The sequence below is a fragment of the Tamandua tetradactyla genome, chromosome 3 (genome assembly GCF_023851605.1).
Source record: "Tamandua tetradactyla isolate mTamTet1 chromosome 3, mTamTet1.pri, whole genome shotgun sequence".
Taxonomy (NCBI): domain Eukaryota; kingdom Metazoa; phylum Chordata; class Mammalia; order Pilosa; family Myrmecophagidae; genus Tamandua; species Tamandua tetradactyla.
In genome coordinates this window covers 44,808,805-44,836,276 of record NC_135329.1, presented here as the reverse complement: position 1 = coordinate 44,836,276, position 27,472 = coordinate 44,808,805, and the positions used below count along the sequence as shown (strand labels likewise).

At 34.5% G+C, this 27,472-nt stretch overlaps 1 protein-coding gene across 15 annotated transcripts in view; it reads right to left on the bottom strand.

The window, feature by feature from the left end:
* SNTG2 (syntrophin gamma 2) overlaps positions 1-27,472 on the bottom strand; it is a 484,887-nt gene that overhangs the window by 414,874 nt on the left and 42,541 nt on the right. For 7 of the 15 annotated variants that reach the window (XM_077153051.1, XM_077153046.1, XM_077153050.1 and 4 more), the window contains exon 2: positions 25,725-25,849. The exons of 5 other annotated variants lie outside the window; for them this stretch is intronic. In XM_077153051.1, the coding sequence (XP_077009166.1) occupies positions 25,725-25,779 (55 nt within the window). In that variant the 5' untranslated portion in view covers positions 25,780-25,849. Of the gene's footprint in view, positions 1-25,724; positions 25,850-27,472 lie in introns of those variants that run through there. 3 more of the 15 variants (XM_077153056.1, XM_077153058.1, XM_077153059.1) reach the window with 3 other exon arrangements.

Here is a 27,472-nt window from a genome sequence, read left to right as displayed (position 1 = left end):
CCCGGTTACATTTAAAGATCCGCTTCTTCATTTGCTGCTCAGAAGTGCTTTTGCTCTACGAAAAACAAGTCACAAGGATTAGTAAGTAAAAACAACTTTTTAGTGCTATTTATTGAGGCTACCTTTATTTACCTTTGTGCAATCTGTACCACCACATATCTTAATTTTAAGAAAACCTCAACATGGGCCAAAATACCATGTTTCTAATTCCATGTTTCACTCTCATAGAAACCTTTAAAAGCAGAAAAAGACAGGAAGTTCACAGATATATCAAATCCTGAGGCATCCATAAGGAGGTTTCTCCTTTGATGACTCACTATTGACACTTCTCAATTATTGACTTTCCTGGGCAATGCAATTTAGTAAGAATAGGAGAGGGGATGAGTATGCTTTGCTGTTTTAAATGGTGACTGAAAACACAGGTAGAGCAACGTTAGAAAAGATCTCATACAGAAGGTGAGAATTAGAACAACGTTTCCTTTTACTTATCTTGTACTTAACCCTCATAAAATCTTTGGGTACAAGATAAGTAAAGGAACCCATGTTGAGGTTTTTTTTTAAATTAAGATATGTGGTGGTACAGATTGCACAAAGGCAAGTAAAGGTAGCCTCAATAAATGGCAATAAAAAGTTGTTTTTCACTTACTAATCCTTGTGATTTGTTTTTAGTAGAGTAAAAGCACTTCTGAGCAGCAAATGAAGAAGTGGATCATTTAAGTATAACTGGGAGGTTTTTCGGCTTCCAGAATCTTCTTTTTAGAAGTTTTATATGGATATTTTCAGATTTGATGAGTGTTTAAAGATGGCAGTCCATGCCATCCAGGGACTCTCACGGCTAAAGCCACATGTATCTGTTCTAAAGCTTAGATTCTGATAATAATTTTCTCATTAATTGAGGTTCATTAATTGAGGCTCAAAATAAGGGAATCCCCAAGACCAATTCAGTGGTATCTTCTTGTTCTCCCATTGTAGCTCTGGTCTGACGAAGGTCCTAATGTCATGTTCTTCCAGGACGGGCAGCCTCTCCCTTGCTCTCCAGCCGGGCAATGCAAGGAACTCCAATCTCACTCCTGCTTCCTGAGCAGTTTAACAGCTCCAGACCAACACCCTCTCAGCTGGAACATGATAATCTTCCTGGACCTCTGCTCTCCAAGTCTGGCTGCTCACCAAGTCCAAGTTTTGGTGACATTTTGGAAAATTCACCCAATTTTCCAAACTAAGTTTCACTAATTAAGTTTGTTAGTGAGTTAGGAGATACTATTCTTTTAGAATCCATTATAAATGTTTGTGGGATATACATCCTATATTATAACTTTGTTGCAATATGAGTCTAATTTATTAGACATTCAGTTGCCATAAAAATGTATAAATATAATTACCTCAGAAAATTAGACTGATAGATATAGAACCTACTTTTCAGCAAGTAATTTTCTATGCATCAGTCTGATTATCTAATCATTTTAATCACTTTACATATATGTAAAATTGTGGACTGTATTTCTATTTTACCAAAGGAATTATTTGTCAACAAATTTTTGGCCATTTCTTTCAACTAGAATCTAGTCAGGTGCCTTTTGTCCCCAAACTGGCTTATGCGTTGAGATTAGCAACCTAAAAGTTTGTATTAATTCCTGCGTTCTTAATTACAATGAAGACTGAAAAACAAACAGTCATAAACCACTGCAAAAGCTTTCAAGCGTAGTCTGCCACATCATGGGGTCTTATGTCCTCAGTCACATCTGATCCCATGAGCATCGCTTGAGGGAGGTATCATTCTCATCTTACAAATGACTCTGCCAAATCTCAGCAAGGTCACCCAGCTAGTAAGCAATGGAGCAAAGACTCAAACTCACCTGTTTGCATCCAAAGTATGTGCATTTCAAATCCAAAATGGTTCAGAATAAAAATGAATCCCTTAGTTTGGATTCATTCAAAGTATTCAAAAATGCTTTACAAAGAAAATAATATATAAACTGACACGAAATTAAAAACGGGGTAAAAAGGAAGAATATCATTTCTCAGGCTGCCAAACAGCATGAGCAAAGGGAGACATTTTAAAATAAAACTGAAATATGTGAGTCATCTAAATGCATAAAAATATGATTTCTCATACACGCAATGTCACATTCCTTTAAGCAACTCAGAGACAGATAATTTATAATGTTTTAATTTCATAATGATATATTTAATATGAATTTGCATGCAATAAATCATAAGTTGTAATTACTGCTGACATCTTCATTGGTAAATCTAAGGGAATATTTGAAGCAATCCATTGCTTGAAGTTTGTTAGTGAGTTAGGAGATACTTACTCTTTTAGAATCCATTATAAATGTTTGTGAGATATACACCCTGTATTATAACTTTGTTGCAATGTGAGTCTAATTTATTAGACATTCAGTTGTCATAAAAATGTATAAATACAATTACCTTAGAAAATTAGACTGATAGATTTAGAACCTACTTTTCAGCAAGTATTTATTAAAGTTAAGAAACAACCAGACTTCTACTTACTCTGTGATTGATGGCAGTATTAGATATCAATCAATGGTATAACGTGCAAAATAATTTTAAGGAAAAATAGTGCAAGGAATCTTGTATGGTTACACATATACCAAGCCAGAAACAGTGTTTTAAAAGTTCAATATTAAAAGGGTGGAGGGAGAGATGTACGTGAATTCATATTTCTTAGAACAAGAGCAAACATATGAGGTCGATATCCACTTTACAAACACGGAGTATAAAGTTTGGAATATTTAAATAATTTGATGAGGCTACACCATCAGTAAGTAGTATTTAAACTCGAGTCTGACTGACTGAAAATAAATTTCTGGAAAAGACATCACACAAAGTGGGGGAATCTATTTGTCACACATAAAAGGGACAAATAATTGTTAACCACTAATATGTGGAAACTCCCAAATACAAATAAGACAATCAAAGACTAGAAAAATGAGCAAAAATATGGATAGTCATGTCATAGAATAAAACATTTTAAACTCTAATAATAATCAGATTAATGAGAATTAAAACCACAACTAGATACTATCTTACACACACTCGAGTTGGCAAAAATAAAGTCTGACAATATCATGTGTTTCTGGACGTAAGGCAATGAGTACATCTTCTACACTGCTAATAGGAGTGTAAAACCAGTCTGGAAAACAATTAATCATTATCATGCAAAGTTAAATAATGCAATATCAGTAATTCAGCTACTCCAAATCAGAGTTCCTCTTATGAATCAAACATAGAAAATGACACGTGACTACATTCTACATTCTTCCAATAATGGAGCTTAATTAGTAGCACTCTAGACACATGGGTAGGAAATTAATTCTATGCATACAGTATTAAGTGGTTTAACAAGGGATAAATATCTTTTGAAATATTTTAGATATTTAGACTGAAGAAGAGATATAATAGGAAGATAAATAATTCAACAGCTTAAATTTACTTATAAAAGCAAACAGAGTAAATATATTAGGTTTTGGGGATCACACAGTCTCTGTTGCAAATACTCCCTTCTGCTATTGTAGTGCAAAAGTAATCATAGATAACATATAAGTGAATGAGCATGGCTGTGTCCCAGTAAAACTTTATGTCACTGAAATAATTTTTGTATCATTTTTAGTCATCAAAATATTTTTATTATGTTTCAACCATTTAGAAATGTAAAAAAACATTTTAGCTCAGGGACTGTACAAAAAGAGATGATTAGGCAGTTTGGGCCCACAGGCTGAGGACTGCTAACAGCATAGGATATAAGGACTTCAGTCTCCAGTGGAACATGGTAGAGAAACATTTTTATATGTAGTGATATTAACATACAAGAATGTTCCTAGATAAATGGATTAAAATAGCAATATATTTTAAACAAATAGAATCTCTCCTGAAAAAAGAATGATTATGTAGTCATTTATTCACACATGGGAGTACTATAAGGCAGTGCAAATGAATAAATTGAATCTGAGATTGATTTTTGCAAACCAAAGGATCAATGTTCATACACAAAGTCCCAACATTCCACTAACAATACATTCATAATGCAATGAATTATATAGAAAGTCTCTTAGGAACTTGTTAAGATTTTAAATTTGATCAATATTTGGATATTTTTCAAATATTTCAGGCATTTAGACTGAGTAAAGGAAACAATAGTTGCAAATAAAATGAATAATTCAATAGTTTAAAATATATTTGAATGTAAGGTTTTTTCCTCTTTTTATTTATAGTTGTAAAATATATTCCTGGTAATAATCATGGACTTAAATTACAATATAAATTAAATTCCACGTCTACATATGAGTGTCGCTGTTGCAAACTGCCCACCTCACATTCCAATTTGAAGTGATAACTATGTGCTAAAATATAGGCAGCATAACACATTCTATAGTTATAAAGGTCGTAAGTTATATGGTTCATTCACGTTCTAATAAATGTGCCCATTTAGAGACAGCACTTATTAGCTATAAAAGTGTATCTTTTACAATATGGTATCTACTTCTTACAAAGACACAAATTAATGTTAACAATCACTCCTTTAACAGCATTCTGAGTCATCCCTAAAATAGACAGGATAATCCCTTTAATCCTAGCTAAGTACCTAAGTTTAAGCGTGGCCTCTAGGTATACCAGCCCCTTGCTAACCTACTCAGAAAGGTTATTTGTGTACCATGCCTCACCATTTTTAAATGACAACACTAGGAAGAGACACATTTGTTGTTTGGGGTTTTGTTGGTCATTTTGGAGGGGGGGACCATGAGAAAGGGAGGGATCTTCTGCATCAGAATAATGATTGCAAAGGAATCAGATTTTAAAAATAGGCCTCAATCATGTTTCTGCTTTCTATGTCACCTTAAACGCTGCGGACAACTTAACTGGTTAAGGATTCTTTCTTTGCTGCGTGGCCCTAGACAATTATTATTTCTCATTTCTTTCTGCATGCATTTTAATAAGCCAAATTTCCCTGTCATAAATTGAGTATAATCATTCTTCCTGATACTTTTATATTTTAAAATAAATATAGAAACATGTCAATACAAAGAGAGCGAACATAAGACCTATTTCAGTAGCACAGACCATTGTACTCTACTTAAAAATGAGAGATCATACAAATAACATTTATTGTATAAATGATAATGTATCAATTTCAAATTAAAAAAATGTATGCTGCGTTTACTTTATGATTGCATAAGGCAATGGATGACACAAATAGTTCATGCTATTTGCTAACACAAGATTTTCTTTCTTCTTCATTATTGTAAGGTAGACTTCAGTTGCAATGGCCTGGTAAGCACGCTCTTATTTAATTTCAGGTTGTTTTATTTTTCTCACTTGTGACATCTAGTTTAGCCCCAATGTCTCCTACTTGAGTGGTGGTAGGAAAATTGGAAAAGCCATGAATATTTAGTTTCTAGATATAAACTATCTAAGATATGATTGTTTTAGTTTACTAAGTGCTGGCAGAATGCAATATACCAGAAATGGATCAGCTATTATATAGGAGATTTATTAAGTTGTAAATTGAGGATACTTAACTAGCTTATTGGCAAAAATATTTAAAATAGTTATATCTAATTTATGGCAAATGAAATACTCTCAAAATGCTAAAAAATATTTGAACTCTGACCAGATATTGCATGATATTAATACAGTTATTATTAATTTATTAGGAAATAATAATGTTATGGCAAGTTGTGTTTTCAAGGAATTCTTGCTGTTTAGAAATATATGCTGGAAAAACCTTAAAGATACATGACATCTAGGATTTGCTTAAAAATAGTCCAAGTGAGGGGATGCAGCATAGCAGGGTGAAGAGCGATAGCTAATATAAGACTGGCCATGGGTTGATAATTATTACAGCAGGCAATAGATATATTGGAATAATTTACTATAGAGTCTCTTTTTCCAATGCTTAGAAAATGTATGATTATTCTCTGAGGTAGAAAACTTGGTGTCATGAAAAATTATTTCCTTAGTCGCACGTTATTATGACTAAACTAAAATGAGCATTTTGCTATACGATAGCCATTTTTCATCATCAGTTATTTGAATTATGAGAGATAAGTGTAAATCGTATTCCATTGCATCAGAGCACAAATGATATTTAAACTTTTACCAGGACGGCTTTTAGATGACATTACAGAGATGAACTAAATTGCCAAATGAATACATTAGATACGATCATGCAAGTATAATAAACACATTTTAAGTTTTATATTCCTAAAATTATAAAACAAAATCAAGCAAAAAAATGACAGACTTTCAATTTCAGAAATATTCCTGATCATTATTATTATTTATTTATTTATTTATTTTTTGCATGGGCAGGCACCGGTAAGTGAACCTGGGTCTCCAGCATGGCAGGTGAGAACACTGCCTACTGAGCCACCATGGTCTGCCCTCCTGATTATTTTTAATGCCTTTAAAATAGCTTATATGTGAAATCCAAGAATCACATCTAGTATACCAAAAATACTAATACTGGAAAATCTTCCAAAGCATAAACTCTTATTAGCAAATATGTAACCTGAAATACGAAACTAGATCACAAAGCACAGTGCCCTCAATCTTTGTCAGATACCTGGACAAGAAGCATCTCAGGCAGAAAGCACTGATGGAACAGGTGTCATTTCTATAACTGACTCCAAAGGAATAGAACAGGCCACACGTTAAGATGAATAAAATAGTTCAAAATCCAATTGTATTTATGAAAAAAAAATACCAGCTATCCAAAACCTAACAACAGATTTTAAATAATTCTTAAAATCAAATTCCATACCTACCACATACCAATTATAAGCCCACCTAACATAAATTCAAATAGAGCAGAGGAAAAAGTTAATACTTGTTAGATCTATTTTAATAAAATTTCTATTGTCCTCAACTATTAAAACTCAAAAATATATTCTAGGCTCACTTTAACTTGAGCTAATCTAGAATATTTAGACAATTAATCTCATGTAATTAAGATATTTTAGAAAACTGTCTTTTAACAGTGATTTCAAGCATATTATAACATAAGTAATCGTATTTTTAGAAGGGTAACTTAAGACTTGGGTTTGTTTAGTTTGATGTACCCATAGAGAATTTAAGCACTATAATACTCAGGGCAGATCAGCCTTTAATTGTTTCACCCATTGATCTTAAGTGACAGATACAATAAAACCGTATTGAAGTTTTTAAAATATGATCACTTATCTGCATAGAGAAAAAAATGATCTGTCAAAAATTAACTTGAAAGTACAATGCAAAGTTAATATCACTTCAAACTTTGTTTACTGAGAAACTTTGCTCTGCTCTATGACAAGAGTGGAGGTTATTTTCAGTTAGCTATAAAAGGCTAAAGAGGTCAATAGTGAAACTTAATATTTAAATCATATGAACAATCTATCTCCTTATTACCTTATAGAGATTAATGATTTAATTTGTCATATGACAGTAATGCCAAGTGCTATTATTTAAATAAAACATGGCATTTTTTAAAAAAAGGTTAATATATGTAATATATGTTACATTGTTTAGGGGATTTGGCATATGTATAAATATTTGACAATGTTTCATTTCTAACACTATCTGTTTTTCCATAGCTGTTTTCCTAAATGAAGTAATTCAGAGATGGCACATATTAAAATTGTGTTGAGTTTGCTTTCGTTTGAGTTTGAAATTTTAGATGCACTATAACACAATATACTGTATATTAAGGGGTAAATAAAAGTATGAAGCATAACAATTTACCACAACTTATTTGAGCAATAATAAAATACAAATGGAAAAAGAGAAATGATGTCTCAACAAGGTTACGTTAAGTGCACATCTTAAGTAATAAAGTTTTCAAAATGAAAATAATAGCAAGCAGTTACAGAGAGATGTTTAAAAGTGTATTACAGTAGAGAACATCTAATAATAGAATATAACCGCAACCTCCTTGAGAAGCGTAAATGCTCTGACAGAAACAGCATGCTGCTTCATCACTTTTCACTTGCCAAGTTAAATCACCCAAATTAAAATTCAAGAATGGAAGCCTGTCAAAATGTGTACAGACATACTGGACATCTCTTTATACCTATTAAAATTAAGATGGAAATCATAATCATGTATAATGAAAATTACAGATTATGGCCTCTCGGCTTATGTGCTTGATGCTTATCATTAATTATGAAAGTCTTCCTTTGCCACTCCACTGGCCATACTTCAGGTTCACACCTTCAGCATTTCTCATTTTGCCTCCTGCACTACCAACTTTGTCTTTCTCCTTTCAGTCCACGTTCTTCATTGACATCAACAATCACCTTAAAATATTTGTGTACTATTGCAAGTCCTATTATTTTTATGCAGCCAGTAAGTACTGAAGATGCCAAATTATAGGCACTGGGAATTCAAAGGTGAGTGAAAAGAGGCACGGGATTCCCTTCCCTCACTAGGTGTGGTTGGTTTGAAGGTATTATGTACCCCAGAAAAGCCATGTTTTAATCCTGATTCAATCTTGTGAAGTTGGTCATTTCTTCTAATCCTGACTTTTTATTTCAGGGTGGAATCTTTTGATTAGACGGAGATGTGACTCCACCCATTCTAGGTGGATCTTGATTAGATTACTAGAGTCTAAAACGGAAAACATTTTGGAGAAACCTCAGAAATGACAGAAGCCTCAGGGTTGACAGAGCCGAGAGCTGACACAGATGTCAACACTTGGACAGGAGGAACACATGTGTTTGGAGAAGCTTGGAGACCAGCAGACATTGGCATAAGATGTTAAGGAAGCCAGAAATTGAGGAGAGCAAAGGGAATCCAAGAAATGAAGGTCAGCCCCAATGAAAAAAGGGAGGCACCCCCACAGGAACAGAGACTGAAAGCCACAGAGCTTAGGAGCAAGGGACCAGCAGATGCCAGTCACGTGACTTCTCAGCTGACAGAGGGATGCTAGACACATTGGCCTTTCTTGAGTGATGGTAGCCTTTTGCTGGTGCCTTAATTTGGACACTTTCACTTCCTTAGAACCATAAACTTGTAATTTATTAAATTCCCCTTTTTAAAAGCTGTTCTGATTTCTGGTATACTGCATTCCTGCAGCTTGCAAACTACTACTCTAGGTTAAAGTCTGGTGGATAGAATAATTACACAAACAAATGTAAAATTGAAAACCACCACAAGTGCTGTAAATGAATAATATGGGGCCTCTAATATGGGGTTTAGGGATGAGGATGACCTAAATTGGAAAATTCAACAAAGGCTTACCAAAAGAAGAAAGCTTGCCCAACTTGTACCACCAACAAACTTTTTCCTGGCCTTCTAAAATACAAAAGCAGCATGAACTGATATCTGAAAGATGAATAAGAGTTAACTAGATTAAGAAGGAGATGACGGAGAGAACCAGGCAGAGCTAGTGTATATGAAAAGGCCCAAGGGCAGGGTGAGAGCAAATGTTGACTTTGAGGAACAAAAGGAAAGTCTGAGCTGATAAAGAAGAAATGGAAGGGGAGGTGTAGTGCATAGAAGGCAGAAAGTAGGTAAGGGAAAGTTAAATCCAGCAGAAGCTTATTGGCTATCTCAGAATTCATTTATCAGAAGAGCAACTGAATGTATTGGAGGATTTTTTAATCTGAGGAAGATATAATCTGATGGCATTTTTAAAGATCAATCTATCTGCAGTGGAGAATGGATTGGAGGTAAGAAGAGCATTAAAAGATTATTTCAGTCAACCATTTAAGGAATGATAGGTTGGATTAGCTGGTAAAAATGGAAACAGAAAACTTCCATAACTATTTAAGTGATATTATAGTGTAGTTTAGATTTGTAGATTCGGTAGAGTCATTAAAATAGGAAGAGGAATCAAGAATAAAGAAAAACTTTTGTCCTTAACTCCTAGAAGGGTACAACATAAGTTTGGATATGTGAATTTATCTACATGGGAGCACAACCTGGGAGTAGAATTTAAAACTCTAACAAAAGCTCCTGACAAATGGGGCCAACAGTGCTAGGATGGCTCTTAAAACCTTAAGAAATTTCAAGATCTAGACCAAGCTAAGTATAAATATCAGAATTGTCATAACAGATGGTGGAAGGTGGCATCAAACCACTTCTCTCTCTGCCACTGTCATCCTAGTTCAAGCCCCAATGATCCTCCTTCCACTATTCCCTGGGTTCCATGCCCACAACTCTGTTTAAAGAAAAGTCTTCAATATAAATCAGGGCATGCTACCTTCTGCTTAACCCCCTGCAATGGCTTGCCATCACAGTAGAATGTAATTCACGTTCCTTTAACTGCCTGCAGACTCCACATTCCCAATCTCATATTCTGATACTTTTCCATGACCCAGCCACAATGCTCCATATTCAGTTCTCAAATGTATGTTTCATTTTTACATTAGAGCCTTGAACTTGTAGATTCTTTTAATGTAACACTTTCCTTGTGTCCATATGCTTTGCTCAATCTTGCCATTCAGGCCTCACTTCAAACATCTCTTGCTCAAAGATGGCACCTAACTAAAAGTAGTACCTTTCCTCCTATCTCTCTGCTTTATTTTCTTCATAGCCTTTATCATTTTATAAATATATTCTGTTCATCGGCCAACTAGCCTATTTTCTGCTGTGTACCCCTTTCACAAAAAAAACTTAACAGTCAGTGAACATTGGACCTTGTGTCTGATTCACCACTGCATAGTCAGCATCTAGAAAAGTGTCTGGTTTAAAGTCAACAGAAAAGAAATACTTGTTGAAAACAATGCCCATACATACACACATGATATTTAGAGATCAGATAAAAGTTTACCTAAAAATCTTAAGCACCTTATACAATATGTTTTATCTTACTCAATTATATTTTAAAATCTGATATTAAACAAAATTAACAATGTAATACAAGCAATCAGAAAAATTTTTCAAACTTTGCACCCTCTTCCATTTGTGGTTATAGAACTAAGCTCATATTAGTAGAGGAATATCTCAAGTACCCCCGGATCTCTTTTACTTTCTTCAGTACCTAATCGTGGTAGAAAATCTCTGCTCAGTTTGAATACAGGGGATACTAACTTAAGGGCTACTAATTCAAATGCCAAGTAGGTAATGAAAACCAACAAGGCATGTTTCTGCAAAATAATGTTTTCTCCTCATATTCTGGTAGTGTGAGTAATAGTCTATATTTTATTTTTTCACCTATGATCCAAATAAAATCAGAAGAAATATTTCTATTTCTTCTAAAACCTACTTATCTATAAATTCTGTGGCAAGCAACAGTAAATACTAGGCTCAGGAATAAACCACAATAGGAAGTGGTGGAAATTCTGTTGAACTGGTAAGTAAAGGACACATCTAAAGAGGCAACAATCAGTCACTACTGAGCTAGTTACTGCTATGTAGTGTTGCCAGAAAGGTAGTGTGATGCTTTGAAGCTATATGGGCTTCAAATCATGTTCTTAAAAAGCTAATCGAGAGAATGCAAGAGTAGTTCAGTGGTAGAATTCTTCCCTGCCATGCAGGAGACCCAGGTTCAATTCCCAGTCCATACACTTCCTAAAAAAACCAACAAGCAAAACAAACAAATAAAAAATATTCAATAAATGGTGCTACAATAACAGGATATTCACATGGGAAAATAATGAAATGTGACCCCACCATACAGCATACAAAATATTTTTATTTTTATTTCTTTTTTCAACTATTGGAAATAGAATAGTTTTCTTAGTTTCATTTTCAGGTTATCCATTGATATTATATAGAAATTCAATTGATTTTTGTATATTGATCTTGTTTCCTGCTACATTGATGAACAATCCCTCACAAACTTTTGCAAAATACATGAGCTGGGAATACTTTCCAACTGATCCTATGACTCAGGTAATAACATGATACCCAAATAAGACACATATTTCACAAGACCAATACCTCTTATGAAAATGGATGCAGAAATCATCAACAAAATATCAGCAAAACAAATTCATCAACATTAATAAAAGATTATACTGAATGGATCAAATGAGATTTAATCCAGTAATGTGAGGTTTGTTTAGTATCCCAAAACACAATTAAGTCAATAAAGCACAACAAAAAAGGGCAAAACAATATGTGATCATCTCATTGGATGCAGAAAAAGCACTAAACACATTCTAACATGATTTCATAATAAAAACATTCAACAGACTAGGAATAGAAGGGAATTTCTTCAATCTGACAAAGGACATCTAGACGAAACCCACAGCTAAGACATACAAAACGGAAAAAGACTGCTTTCCTTGTAAAATCTAGAACTGGACAAATGTTTCTGCTCTTGCCACTTCTATTCAACATTGTTCTAGAGGTTCTATCCAAGGCATTTTGCAAAAGAAAGAAAATAAAAAGTATGTATACTGGAAATGAAGAAGTAAAACTCTCTTTATTTGCAGCTGACATGATTTTAATCCTAAAGAAAAAATTTTTTAAATTTTGCGTGTTAAATGACACCATGAGGAAAGTAGAAAGACCAAAGAAGGGGAGAAAATATTTGCAAATCATATATCTACAAGGCACTCATTTCCAGAATATATAAAGTTTTACAACTCAACAATAAATGTGTAAATATCCCAATTAAAACCTTGGCAAAGAATTTAAATAGACAGTTCTCTAAAGAGGATATATAAATGGGACAATAAGTATGCGAAAAGATATATAATATTATGAATTATTAGGGAAATGCAAATTAAAACAATGAGATACCACTTCACAGCCTCTAGGATGACTAATAAAAAAGATACACTACAACATTTTTGCAAGGCTATGGAGAAACCAAAATCCTTATACATTTCTGACAGCAATGTAAAATGGTTCAACCACTTTCCAAAACAAGTTAGTGGATCCTCAAAGTACTAAATACGACCCATCAATTCCACTCCTGGGTGTATACCCAAGAGAATTGAAAACTTAGCTCCACACAAATGCAGGCAATTACTCATGGCAGGATTAGTCATAACAGCTGTGCTGGTTTGAAGCTATTATGTACCCCAGAAAAGCCGTGTTTTAATCATGATCCAATCTTGTGGGGCCAGGTCTTTAGGGTGTAAACTTTCATTAGATTGTTTCCATGGAAAATGATCCACTTAATTCTGGGTGTGACCTTTTGGTTAGATTATTTCCATGGAGATGTGACACACCCAACTGTGGGTGTGGCCTTCTGATTAGTTGGAGATGTGACTCCACCCATTGAAGGTGGGTCTTGAGTAGTTTGCTAGAGTCCTTCAAAGAGAGAAACATTGGAAAAAGCTTGAGAAGTAACACAAGATGCAGAAAGAAAGCAGCTTCCCTGGGGAAGCTGTTTGAAACGAGAAGCCAAAGGACAAGCAGACACCAACAACATGTGTTCCCAGCTGACAGAGGGTTCTGGACCCATCGGCCTTTCTTGAGTCAAGGTATCTTTATCTGGATGCCTTCGTTTGGATATTTTTATGGCCTTAGAGCTGTAAGCTTGTAACTTAATAAATTCTTTTTATAAAAGCATTTCTGATATATGGCATTCTGGCAGCTTTATCAAACCAAAACAACAGTCAAACCATCTAAATGTTCACAAACTTATTAATGGATAACCAAAACGTAGATGCATTCAAATATACTTGGCAATTTAAAAGATGAAGTACTGACACTTGCTACAACATGACTGACTTCTGAAAACATTAACATAATTAAAGGGTGCCAGATGTGAAAGATAACATACTATATAATTCCATTTGTTTGAAGTACCCAGAATAGGCAAATCCACAGGGATGAAGAATAGATTAGTGGCTGAGAATGAGGGGTGGGAGTGGTAAGGTTAATTATTAATGTTGTATGGGTTTTCTCTTTAGTGTATTGGAAAAGTTCTAAAATTAGTTTGTAGTGATGACTTCCCAACTAAAACCACTGAATGGCACAAGTTAAAGGGGTGAATTATACGGTATATGAGTCATATTTCAATAAGGCTGACAAAACGATTGCAGAATGAAGATCTGGGCAAATCATTGCCTGGCTGCCATGGCATATGTAGAAAGCTTAGCGTGGTAGAAAATTCCGGGAAACAACCTTTTCCCTAGAAATTGGGAAGATATTGTTTCAAAGTCTTCTGTCACTTAGTGCTCCAGAGGTGAAATCCGAGAGAAAGTGTGTTCAGATGAAGATAATCCATTTTCTTTTTAGTTTATTTAATTTTGCCTTGCAGGAATTCTTGAAGTCTTCTATTTCATTTATTTTCGAAATTCCAAATGTCAACAGCATATCTCTAAGTGTGCCTCCAGTAAATATTATCAATCATTTCAAGCTACTAGAGCAGATCTATTTTTTCAAAGAAGTTTTATAATTACAATTTGATTATTCTTCCATTCCCTTTGTTTGAGTTCTGCAAGATGAAGATCTATCATTTGTTCTGTCTTCCATACTCGTTACCCTCTTTCTCATCTTTTGTCTTTTGCATCTGTGTTCTTTGAAAGAATAAATTTTCTCAAATAACTAATTCAATTTGTACAGTGCCTGATTTCTGCCTCTTATTTCTTCTGCTGATATTTTATTTTCAGTCTTTGTTTCATAAAATAATCAAATGTTTGCTTTTCAGCTCAGTACACAATGTTGATAAATCATATATAAATGTTTACTGCAGTGAATTCTATTAAACCTAATTTTCTTCAGCTGAATAGTATACCTTATACTACAGGTACTTACCAGGCCTAGGTTTTGTCAAAGTTGCTATTGTTGTTTAATGTTTACTAACCTGTACACCAGGATGCCTTGTCTCACTTCTGCACGTGTATAGGACAGAAATGTACTGCCTCTGCAGGATTTAAGCTTAATGGCAATGTGATGTGCACAGTCCCTCAGGAAAATTTTTAACCAAGTAGACATTTGTTTATTGTAACAGATTGAAAAGGGATACTTCCTTACTGATACTGCTGACCTGACCATGAGAAGCAAGGAAATTCATATTTATGAAAACTGAAGCAGCTCGCATTTCTCCTTTTGCTGGAAGAAACACATGGCAGCACAAGCAGCCCAAGAGAGCACCACTCCTATGAGTTTCATTGTTTCTGTCATTACATATTATAGACTGCTTTCCCAAGTTACAAAACACCTCTATTCCAGGTCATTTCACAACTGAGAGTTATTTGGGGAGAGGAAAAAAAATTACCTCACATCCCAACACATGATTATTAAGCCAAAGGTCATAATGGGATTAAAGAACATAAAATAAACCAGGAGAACTCCAGTGAGTTACCAAATATATATATCCTAATACAATAAAATATTTGGGGGAATCAAGAAGAATTATAATGTGCCTTATAATTTTAGGTTTAAAAATCACAAATTCAAGGTTTTTCAGGTGTCACAGAACTTCTAATTTCCCTGTTCCACCTCCAGTTCCCCCACAATTTCAATTAGCATACTGAGTATACTTAACAGCTCTGCATGACTTAGGAAATTTAATCATTTCTTTGAGGTACTGGCACTCATCCTTGAAATTCATTAGAAATTAATACTTAAAACAAATTGTTCATGAAGACCTAGCTATAATCCTTAAAGTTATGAAGCAAGAAATTTGCCATCTGGTTTTCTTTCACTTTCTGCAATATTTAATTATACAATTACTAGCAGTAAAGGCAAGACTTTTCCTATAGCATGGCAAAAGGCATATATCATCAGCCTATCTGAAAATTTTTACTGGTCTTCGGGTGGTAAGGCTTTTCATGTGAGAGAGAAAAAAAGGGCCAGCAAAGTTAGGATTAAAAGGAAAAGCATCCAAATCTCACTTAAGGAATATAATTGATAAACTCCTTCCAGTCTGCAAAAATAAAATAAATCAATGATTTTGTTTCCCCATCAATGTTTAATGGAGGAATAAGCTCGATTTACATCGTCTCTAAAAGATAAGCACAATTCCTTATGTTCAATCTGTTAGAAAAAGTGCATTGATATTTTTCTTTGATGGTGATGATATTTCTGAAATAAGAAACTATGAAAAAAATGGGTAGCTCTATACCCATTTTATTGAATTTATCTTGCTAATGTGTTCTCCCCTCAATTTCAATAAAAAGTCAGATTCAATAATCTATAAAATCTATAAATAAGGAGAAAATGTTCATAATTTATAATTAAGTATATTGGTGCAGCACTTCTTTTTTTGGATGTGGAAAGCTGGAAAATAAAAGTTGCTGTGATCCTAACATAAAAGCTGAAATTGTAAAGCAACAAATGAACTGAACTGCAATGGATGAGAAGCCCACTGAGGACATATGGGACCAATGAACTGGTTCACCTATAGCAAAGAATAGGAGGGAAAATGGCAGCAATAAAATTAGCCTTTAAAAAATGGAAACATTAACAAAAGCAAGATGGACTAAATGTGAGATAGGATGACAGGTTAGAATCCCAGGGCACCCTCATACACAGGGAATTCAGCAACCACTTACCAGCACTTTCCTATGACCCACTAATTAGTGCTCATGAAAAAGAACAAGGACAGAGTAGCACATCTATTGGCAGTCCACCACCAGCAGTGGTGCACAATGTGATTCCCCTTCATTTCCCTTTTTTCTAATATGAAGCAAATCTATCTGCTACTGGGGAAAGGAACAGAAAAATCTCCCACCCATTTCAGTCACAGGTAACATCAGCTACCACTAGGGGAGAGGTGGAAGCAAAAGCCATCTACCTCTGGGAAGAGGGCAGTAAAGTCACTCCAATCCAAGATACCCTACAATGCAAAGCAAAGTTTGGCTGCCACAGGAGGAGAGGCAGTAACACTGACGAGTACACTAATTTCAGAGATGCATGGTGTTTTTGAAGACTGAAAGTGGAGAAAGAGAACTGAGAATAGCCCCTGCCTCCTCCATGGGCTTTACACTAAGTAAAACAATGAGAAGTATATCATTCAGAGAGAGAGAACAGAATGGAGAAAGACTCTCCTATACAATGAGTGCAGCGAATAAAGTTGAAAGTAAGGCAGAAACATGGGAAAAAATCCCTTCAACAATTCAGGCAACAAGTGCTAACAATCCACCGTTGAATAAATTTGAAGTTTCTGAAAAATTAAAGGCAAATACAGAAAAAACAAAATCCCAATCTAGGTCAACTACTGACTAGTTTGTCTCAATCTTACTTAATAAAAGCCTAACAGCAATAGAGATATGCTCCGTACCAACATCTGAGCATAAATATTATTTATCTCAGTCTCTTTTGTTCATTTAACCTTCCATGTCCAGCATTCGATCAAAACTGTTGATGCTGTTCCCACCAATAACAGCAAAAACATAAAATGGCCCATTGTCAACAAAGTAGTCAACAGAAACAGATTCTTAGATGACTATGGGAATTATCAAACAGAGACCTTCAAAAATCTATGGCTATTGTGTTTTAAAAATCTAGTTGATAAGTGGACAGGATGCAAGAGCAAAAGGAAAATTTCAGCAGAAAACTGAAAACTATGAAAGCACGTCCAATAGAAACGCTAGGGGGAATTTTAATAGAAACAAAAATCTCTTTCTAACATGTTATCAGCAAAATAAGCACATCAGAGTTAAAAATCTGTGACCTCGAAAAACAGTCAGTAGAAATTATACAAAGTGAAACGTACAAAGAATCAAGGGCAAAAACTTTAAAAGAAAAGAAGAGTTCCAAGAGCAATAGGACAACAAAAAAGAATCTAATATACATTATAATTAAAGTCTCAGAAGGAGAAGAATGAATGAATGTGTCTGAAGAAATGTGTGAAGGCACAAAGGCAGGAATTTTCCAAAATTAATGAAAAAGAAATCCACAGATTTGAGGCACTCAGAGAACCCCAAGGTGGATAAATACAAACAAAATTACCTAGGAATATCATAATGAAACTTCTGAAATTCAAACAGGAAGATGATCTCTGCAAAGCAGCCAGAGGAAAAAAGAAATATTACATAAGAGGAAAAAAGATAATGGTGGCATACTCTTGAAAAAGTGATCCAACCCAGAAGACAATGGAATTACATCTTTAAAGGACAGAAATGAAAATGGAACAATTGTCAAACCAAAATCTGATACCCAGCAATATGTTCTTAAAAAGGAAGGCAAGGTAAATGTTGAATTAGACAAACAAAAGCATATACAATTCATAGTCATAAGGCCTGCTCCACAACAAATATTCAAGTATGTTTTTCAGAAAGGAGGAATGTGATATCAGATGGAACTGGAGGATCAACACAAAGGGAAGAAAGAGCACCACAAAGCAAAATAATGTAGATATATTTTTTCTTCTTTATATTGCTTTTCATAGATAGCTGTCTAAAGCAAAAATAGGAACAAGTTATAGGACTCATTAAAAGTGTTGAAGGATTATGTTTGAAAAGAAAAGTACCAAAATGGGCATATACTATTATAAGGCTTTTTCACTATCCAAGAAATGGTATATTATTTGATTTTACTTGACTGAAGACTGTGATAGGAGAAAGATGCATAGTGTAAACCCCAAATCAACCACAAACAAAATCCAAAAAGAAAAAAAAAAGTTACAACAGTAAAAAGCAAAAAGCAAGGTAAAATTAAATAATAAAAGACTGAAACAAACAAAAAAAAAAGACTGAAACCAAAAAAGGCAAGAAAAGAGGAAGAGAACTCATGGAACAAACAGGAAACAATGACTAATTATATATCATCCAGTTGAGAACTATACCAGTATAGCAAGTTTGCATAAACATTTGAAAATCTATGCAATTCAGTATATCAGAATAAAATAAATAAAACTCTATAAATGTCTCAACAGAAACAAAATAAGTTTTCCACAAAATTCAACACATTTATGATGAAAGTTCTCAGAAAACTTGAAATAGAAAGAAAAAACTGCTCAAAATGATAAAGAAAATCCACCCAATTAACATCATAGCTAATGATGAAAGACTCAAATATTTACCCCTACTATAAGGAATAAGACTCGGATATCCTCTCCAGCTTCTGTTATTCAGCATTTTATAGGAGAGCCTAGCCAGGGAAATTTAGCAAATAATAATAATAATAATAATAATAATAATAATAAAATCATATAGTTTGAAAAGGTAAAAGCAAAACTGTTTTATCCCAGATGACATGACTATCTGCAAAGAAATCCTAAAGAATCTAAAAATAAAGTTATTTAAACTAATAAGTGGATTCAGCATGGTCATAAGATACAAGGAAAACAGGCAAAATCAGCTACATTCTCCATGTTAAAAACAACAATTTGAATACCGAACTTTAAAAAACAACATTTACAACAGGATGAAGTGTAAGAAATACTTGAAGATAAATATAAAATATGTAAAAGATTTGTACAATAGAATTACAAAACATTGCTGGCAGAATTTGAAACAGGCCTAAATGAGAAACACATCAAGTTCTTAGGTTGGAAAACTCAAGTATTATTAAGATATCAATTCTTCCAGAATTGATCTATAATTTTAGCAAAATCCCAATTAAAACCCAATAAGACATTTTTCTAGAAATGGAAAAAGTGGTTCTAAGCATACATGGAATGCAGAGGAACTAAAATACTCAAAATAGTAATGAATATGTTTGAAATTGAAAATTGGCATTTAAAATGAAAATTATTTAAAGTATTGAATAATTTGAATGACTCACATGAAGTGATTTTTAAACTCATTGTAAAGCTAGAGTAAATAATATAGTGTGGTACTAGCATAAGTATAATCACATATATCAACCAAATAGAAAAAACTGAGTTTCGATATAGACCCAAACATATACAGATAATATATTTTTAATAAAGGTGCCAAAGAAATATAATGGAGAAAGGATAGTTTAAAAAAAAAGGCACAGAATCAACAGGACACCCATAATAAAAATATGAACTTCAATCCATTTATACAAAAAGTACCTCAGTCTGAATTACAGTCTTAAAAGAATTAAAACTAAAAAACCTAAAGAAAACAAAGAAATGTTGTTACCTTAGGCTGAGCAAATACTTATTAGCTAAGACACAAAAAAGCTGGAACTAGAGCAGAAAAAATTTTGATAAACTGAAACTTATCAAAATCAAAAATGTCTTCTCTGAGAAAGGCTTTGTAAAAGAAATGAAAAGACAAGAAAAAGGCTGGAATAAATAGTGCATGATACACATCTGATAAAAGTCTATCAATCAGAATGTAGAGATGATTTGTATAACTAAAAATTAAGAGGACCAACTACCCAATAAAACAGTCAAATGATTACCAGATAAAGAACTTTCATCTAGAATATAAAAAGAAAGATAACTCAATTATGAAAAAACCAAAGACCCAGAAAAGGGGAAAAAAATTGAAGAATTTTCATCAAAGAGGTTATCCACGTAGAAATTAACATATGAAAAGATGTGTACCATCATTAGCCATTAAGAAATTCAAATTAAGACTACAGTGAGCTGCCACTATTAAAATCTAAAATTAAAAAATAATATTTAAAATAGAATGAACTATATGAGATACTTACTTAGAGATAAACTTAGAGATAAATGAAACAAAATATGTACAATAAAATAAGATACAATGTTAACAGCTAAGATTAAATGGATTGGAAATGCCAAATACTGGAAAAGATTCAGAGTAAAAACTGGATATATATATAGAATACACATAGAAACACCCATATATTGTTATTGGGAATATAAAATGTTAAAGCACTTTGAAAAGCAAGTTGGTGGTTTCCTATGCATTATAAAAACATACTTAATACTTGAAAATGTATGTCTACATAAAGACCTGTATATAGAAGTTTATGGCAGTTTTACTCATAATTAGCCAAAGCTGCCCATCAACTGTTAAAAGATACACAAGTGGTGATATATCCATTAAATGGAATACAACTCAGCACTACACTCAACCTCATGGTTGCATGTCGAAAGTATTGCATTAAAAAAAAAACACTATATACTGTCAGATTCTATTTTCATAACATTCTGGAAAAGGTGCAACTATAGGGCCACAAAGGAGCTAAACTGTGGCTAGGATGTGGGGGAAACGGATTAACTGCAAAGGGGCATGAGGGACTTCTTAGGCTAATGGAAGTGTATAGCATCATTGTTTTCATTGTTACATAATAAAGAACACTCATCAACACATACTGTTAATAAGAGTAAATTTTAAAAGTATTTTAAGTAAAGTATCACCCCCTCCCAGTAAAAAAGATAAAGTATAATCACTTTTACTTGTCAGTCATGTTCACATTCTAAAGATGAGAAGAATGCTATCATGAAATGAGTAGTGAGTCAGAGGTTCAGGTAAACCAAAAATAAAACTTTAATATTATTCTCCATCTTAACACTTTTCTTTACTTTCCTTCCAAACACTTGCAAAAGCTAAATGGAACAATGAGGAAAGAAAAGGTGACTCGTCCACAGTCCCGGCAAGCCTTCATTGTTGGTAAGCATTTGCTAGCAGAAAGGCAGTTGCCACTCACTACTGCAAGGCAGAACTTAGGATGGCGTCAACTAGGAATCTGGGGCTGTTGAAAGTACCTAACTCTCACTATAGATAATATGGATAGGAATGTCAGTAACACAATTTTTTTACTTCAATGACTTTTTTTTTAATTGAGATATAATCATCTAAATTGTACAGTGGTTCACAGCATCATCATAAAACTGTGCATTCATCATTGCGATCGATTTTTGAACATTCTCATTACTCCAAAAACAACAAAAATAAGGATAAAAATTAAAATAAAATAAAAAAGAACACCCAAAGCATTCCATAACCCCCACCCCCCTACTGTTCATTTATTTTTGTCTTTTTTTCCCCCTTACTCATCTGTCCATACACTGGATAAACAGAGTGTCAGTAACAGAGTTTTCACACTCACACATTCACACCCTGAAAGCTCTATAGTTATCCAATCATCGTGAAGAATCAAGCCTCCTGGATCACAGTTTAAGAGTTTCTGAAAAAAGGTATCTGTGTACTGTATAAGAATAACCCCCCAGAAAGACCTCTCAACTCTTTCTAAAATCTTTCAACCACAAAAGCTTTTTATTTCATTTATATTCCCCCTTTCGGTCAAGAAGGCTTTCTCAATCTCACAATGCCAGGGCCAGCTCATGTCAAGGAGTAATGTCGCACACTGCCAGGGCGATTTACACCCCTGTGAATCATGTCTCATTTGGGGGGAGGGCAGTAGATTCATCACCTGCAGAATTGACTTAGAGAGAGACCACATCTGAGCAACAAAAGAGGTTCTCTCGGGGGTGGAGAGGGGTGACTCTTAGGCATGATCCTAAGTAGGCTTAGCTTTTCCTTTGCAGGTAAAAGTTTCATTAAGGAAAGACCCAAGATCAAGGGCAAGTCCATCAAATTGGCAGTACCCGAAATGCTTGTGATAATATAAGGTCTTCCCCAGGGGGGAAGTTTAGTATTACTACCTTTTTCCCAATTCATCAAAGGGACTTTGCAAATACTTTCTAATTTTCTGCCTAGCTTACTCTGGGATGCACTGGGGCATCACACCAACCTATACAAACCAGTAAGATCTAAGTTTCTATTCACAGTTCCATGCAATTATGGCATTTGAATAAGCTGACCATACAAAGTTAAATTAGACAGTGTATAACAGTAAATATAAATTTTGCACCAGATAAACATCTCTTCCTTTGGCCTCAAACAGAAGTTGAAGTTTTAAAATACAGTCAATATCATCCTTTGCTTTTTAATCTGATTTACCTCAGTCCTGCCCAGATAAGCCTCATTTATATATCCAACTGAAATCTGATCACTTTTTTGGTGTTTTTAATAGTTGCTCTATGGGGTATTGCCAACTTTCATAGCTGAAGAACTTTAGCTGCTGTCTCAGGTGGCACACAAATATCCAAAGTTTCATGGAATGACCAGGTTATACACAAAGAGCTCATCATCTCAGAATTTAGAAATAGCAGTTATAACTCTAGAGTGGACATGACTGTTATAAGACTTTACAATCTAAGAACCTTTACAATAAGCATTCCCCTAATAGCCTATGCTTTCAAATTCAATTGTCAGAGTTCACACATTATAATTAGTTCATATTAGTGAGGCATGATAATATTTGTCTTTTCATTTCTGGCTTATTTCACTCAACTTACTGTCTTCAAGTTTCATTCACTTAGTTGCATGCCTCATGACTTCATTACATCTTATAGCTGCTCAATAGTCCATTGTACGTATACACCACAGTTATGCCTTTCCATTCATTAGTCAAGGTCCCCATAGGTCATCTCCATCCATTACAATTTTCAAACATTGCCACCATAAACACCAGTGTGCAATTGCCCATTCCCTGCTCTCAGTTTCTCCAAGTATTCACCCAAATAAGGGCTTGCAGGATCATATGGCAGCCCCACCCCTAGCCTCTTGTGGAGTCACCACACCATTCCAGGAGGACTACACCACTCTACTGCACTACCAAGAATGAACAGGTACATCTCCCGCTCCACATTTTCTCCAGCACTTGTACCTCCCTGTTCATTTTTAAACAGTTTTATTCCACACACCATACAATCTAATCTAAATAAAAAATAAATGGTTTCCAGTATAATCACATAGACATGCCTTCACCATCACAATCTAAATGGGGCATTTAATCATCATCATTGTTCACTCTAGGCATCACTAAGTTATTGTTACAGTCTTTATCCTCTAATTTTCTTTTTGGTGTCTACGTGGCCCCAACCATCCTCAATCAATCATACTCACACTCAGCTTTGTTCTATGTGCTAACAATATTATGCTACCATAAGAAACTGTTTATGCTATCCATTTCCAGGTCTTTACAATCAATCCTAGGCCACCTATGCAATGGGAGAGAATATTTAGAAACCACATATCTGATAAGGGTATAATATCCAGAATATATAAAGAGATCCTACAACTCAACAACAACAACAACAACAAACAATCCAACTAAAAAATGGGTAAAAAACATGGATAGACACTTTTCCAAAGAGGAAGTACAGTGGCTCAAAAACATATGAAAGGATGCTCAAAGTCATTGGCTATTAGGGAAATGAAAATCAAAACCACAGTGAGATATCATCTGACAACCACCAGAATGGCTATTGCCAAAAAAAAAATAAAAATGGCAGGTGCTGGAGAGCATTAGTAAAAGAGGCACACTTATCCACTACTGGTAGGAACATAGAATGGTGCAACTGCTCTGAAAGGCAGTTTGGTGGCTTCTCCAGAAACTAAGTACAGAATTTCCAAATGATCCAGCAAACCCATTACTAGATGAATATTCAGAGGAAGACAAAGACACAACTGGAAATTTGCACACTGATGTTTATAGCAGCATTATTCATAATTCCCAAGAGATGGAGACAGCCCAAATGTCCATCAACAGACAAGTGGCTAAAGAAATTGTGGTATATATATACATATACCACATATTGTGGTATATATATATATACACACCTTGAAATATTATGCAGTTGTAAGACAGAATAAAGTCAGGAAGCATGCAATAACATGGATGAACCTTGAGGACATTATGCTGAGTAAAATGTGCTTGAAATAAAAGGACAAGCACTGTATGGTCTCACTAATAAGAACTAACATTAGTAAGCGAACTTTGAGAGTTAAAGTTGAGGACACAGGTTATCAGCAGACAGATAAAAGTTTAGAGCTAGGGCATTTAATGCTAAAGGAGTACAGAGGAATACGATTTTCAAGTGGAAATATTTCTAGAAGACTAAATAGTTGTAGAAAATCAATTTGAAGCAATAATGGAATTCTGGCTTTAGAATTAAACGACCTCAATTTTGTTGGGAGAGACATCACTCCATGTTTCTCTCTGTTCCTATGCATTTTATGAAGTATATCAAGATGGCAAGGGCCTGGTCACTTTTTATCCTAGTTTATTTTCCAGAATTGTTTCTGCAAACCTTGAGAGTTGATTTGCACCTTGCTTACTTTGAAAGCAGCAAATTTCCCAAGCCCCATGTGCCTCTCCTATAACAATCCACCATATGCAGGTGTCATCTGGCTCTGTGCACTGTCCTGTGGGAACTGGCATACAAGACTCCTGCAAATATGCTCAAGACCATGCTGCTTGTGGGCCAGTCAGTAATAAAGTCCTTTGTCTCTAACCCAGGATTCTCATGTCATCTACCAGTATCCAGGAAACAGTAACAAACAGGATAGCTCATAACTTACAAACTTGTAAGTAGGATAAACTCATATCCCAAACATGACAGACTTGAATTTCTTTTTGCCATTTGAGATAAGGTATAGAAATCTCCAAGAATATGCTTATTAAATCATAAAACTCACAATTATGTGTTTGTTAGATAATGCACTACTTATTTGCTGTAAAATGCTCTACTTAATCTCTAGAAGATATTCTACTTAATCTTTTCTTGCTTCAGCATCCTCATCTACAGAAAACAGGTAAAAATATGCATCCTCGCTACAACCACAGGGTTGCTGTGAGTACTGGTGGAGATAATGCAAAAAAATCCTCTATGCAAATGCACACATATTTCCACTTTCTCACGAACCTTATAACTACTTACCTTGACTTCACTGCAAGATCCATTAATGTTGAGACAAGCAAGGAGTATTGTGGTTTTATAGTTGGAAAATCCAAAGAGGATACACAGAAAAGACTGTGTCCTGGACCCATATTTATTCTAATAACCATCTGGATGAGAATCTTTCTAGAACATATTACACACTTACTTAACTTTTTAAAAACAGTAATAAACACGTGTTTCTTTATGCCTGGATCATCACTGTGAATGTCAATTACTTGCTATAATAAACTCCTACCTTCAGGAACTACTGTAAATGGCTTCAGATCCTTTCTATCCTTTTTATGCTTCATTTAATCCTTAGAGTTCTCCAGTGTATCCCTTTGCAGCATATATTTTTATGTCATTTTTCCCTTCTAGTACCTGGCATATGTATAAGAGGGTAAAAAGAAAATATATTTTTATACATAAAATGTATTTTATATACTATCTTTGTGTAAAGTAAGTATAAATTTTGACAAACGGCCTAAGCAGCTCTCTTTTAAGTAATGAGTGTATATGGAGAATATGGCACAAGAGACAAATTGAAGGGGCTGAGAGTTCTTGTGGAGAAGCAGCAGTTCAAATGTGGCTCATACTGTGTAAGAGAGGAAGTGAGAGTATTCATAAACGTGGGAAAGTGGAGAAGTTCAGGAACAGAGAGGTCTACGAGAAGGCAAAGGAATGTGTGTTGAAGGTGATAAACCAGCCACCAAGCCACGCTATTGTTTTCCCTTTGATATCTTCAGAATTTACAATTTGGTCCTGCAGTACCTCCCCAGACAATCCTTATACAACCAGTCCAGGTTTATAGCACTCCTTTCCTCTTAACTCCTACAGCATTTCTAGGACCTTCTAATTGAATGTTTAATTATATTTCTCTTACATCATTTGCTGTGATTTCATAAAAGTTTAAATTGAAACCTCTTGGAGGATGAGGACCATATTTTCTACCACCTCTGCATTTTCCAAAGTGCCTAACACAATGTTAAGCACAAAAAACCTTTCCAAGTTTATCAGAAAATTATCTGTGAAAATATAGACCACAATAATCCACTGTTTCACTCATTTATCGAGCACCTAAAAAGTAATTTTTCCATTTAAATCAACAAATTATTAGAGAAAAGCTATTATGTTTAGGAATACTCTATAAAATATTGCTCCTATTAGTAAACTTTAAAAAATACTGTTCTAGTTTGGTAGCTGCCAGAATGTAATATACCAAAAATGGAATGGCTTTTAAAAAGAGGAATTTAATAGGTTGCAAGTTTACAGTTCTAAGGCTGAGAAAATGTCCAATTAAAACAAGTCTATAGTAATGTCCAATCAAAGGTATCCAGGGAAAGATACCTTGGTTCAAGAAGGCCAATGAAGTTCAGGGTTTCTCTCTCATCTGGAAAGGCACATAGTGAACACAGTCAACAGTTTCTCTCTCGGCTGGAAGGGCCCATGGAGAGCAAGGCATCTTCTGCTTTCTCTCCTGGCTTCATGCTTCATGAAGCACCCCAGGAGGCGTTTTTCTTCTTCATCTCCAAAGGTCACTGGCTTGTGGGTTCTCAGCTTCTCGTAGCTATGTTATTCTGCTCTGCTCTCTCTGAATCTCCCATTTTCCAAAATGTTTCCTCTTTTATAGGACTTCAGAAACTAATCAAGACCCACCCAAATGGGTGGAGACATGTCGTCACCTAATCCAATTTAACAACCACTCTTGACTAAATCACATCATCCAGGGAGATGATCTGATTACAGTTTCAAATATACAGTATTGAATAGGGAATGGAATTTTGATTAAAGCACAGCTTTTCTAGGGGACATATATCCTTTCAAACCAGCACAAATACTAACCACTTATTGGTTTTTCTAACTTGTTCCATCTTTCAGGAATGCCAAGGACATTTTCTTTAACCAACACAATCTGTGTTTTAATTAGAACAGTACCACATTTTGCATTTTATGTTCTCTGATAAAAGAATGAGCCTCTATTTAAGGAAGAAGCAAATGTTTCTC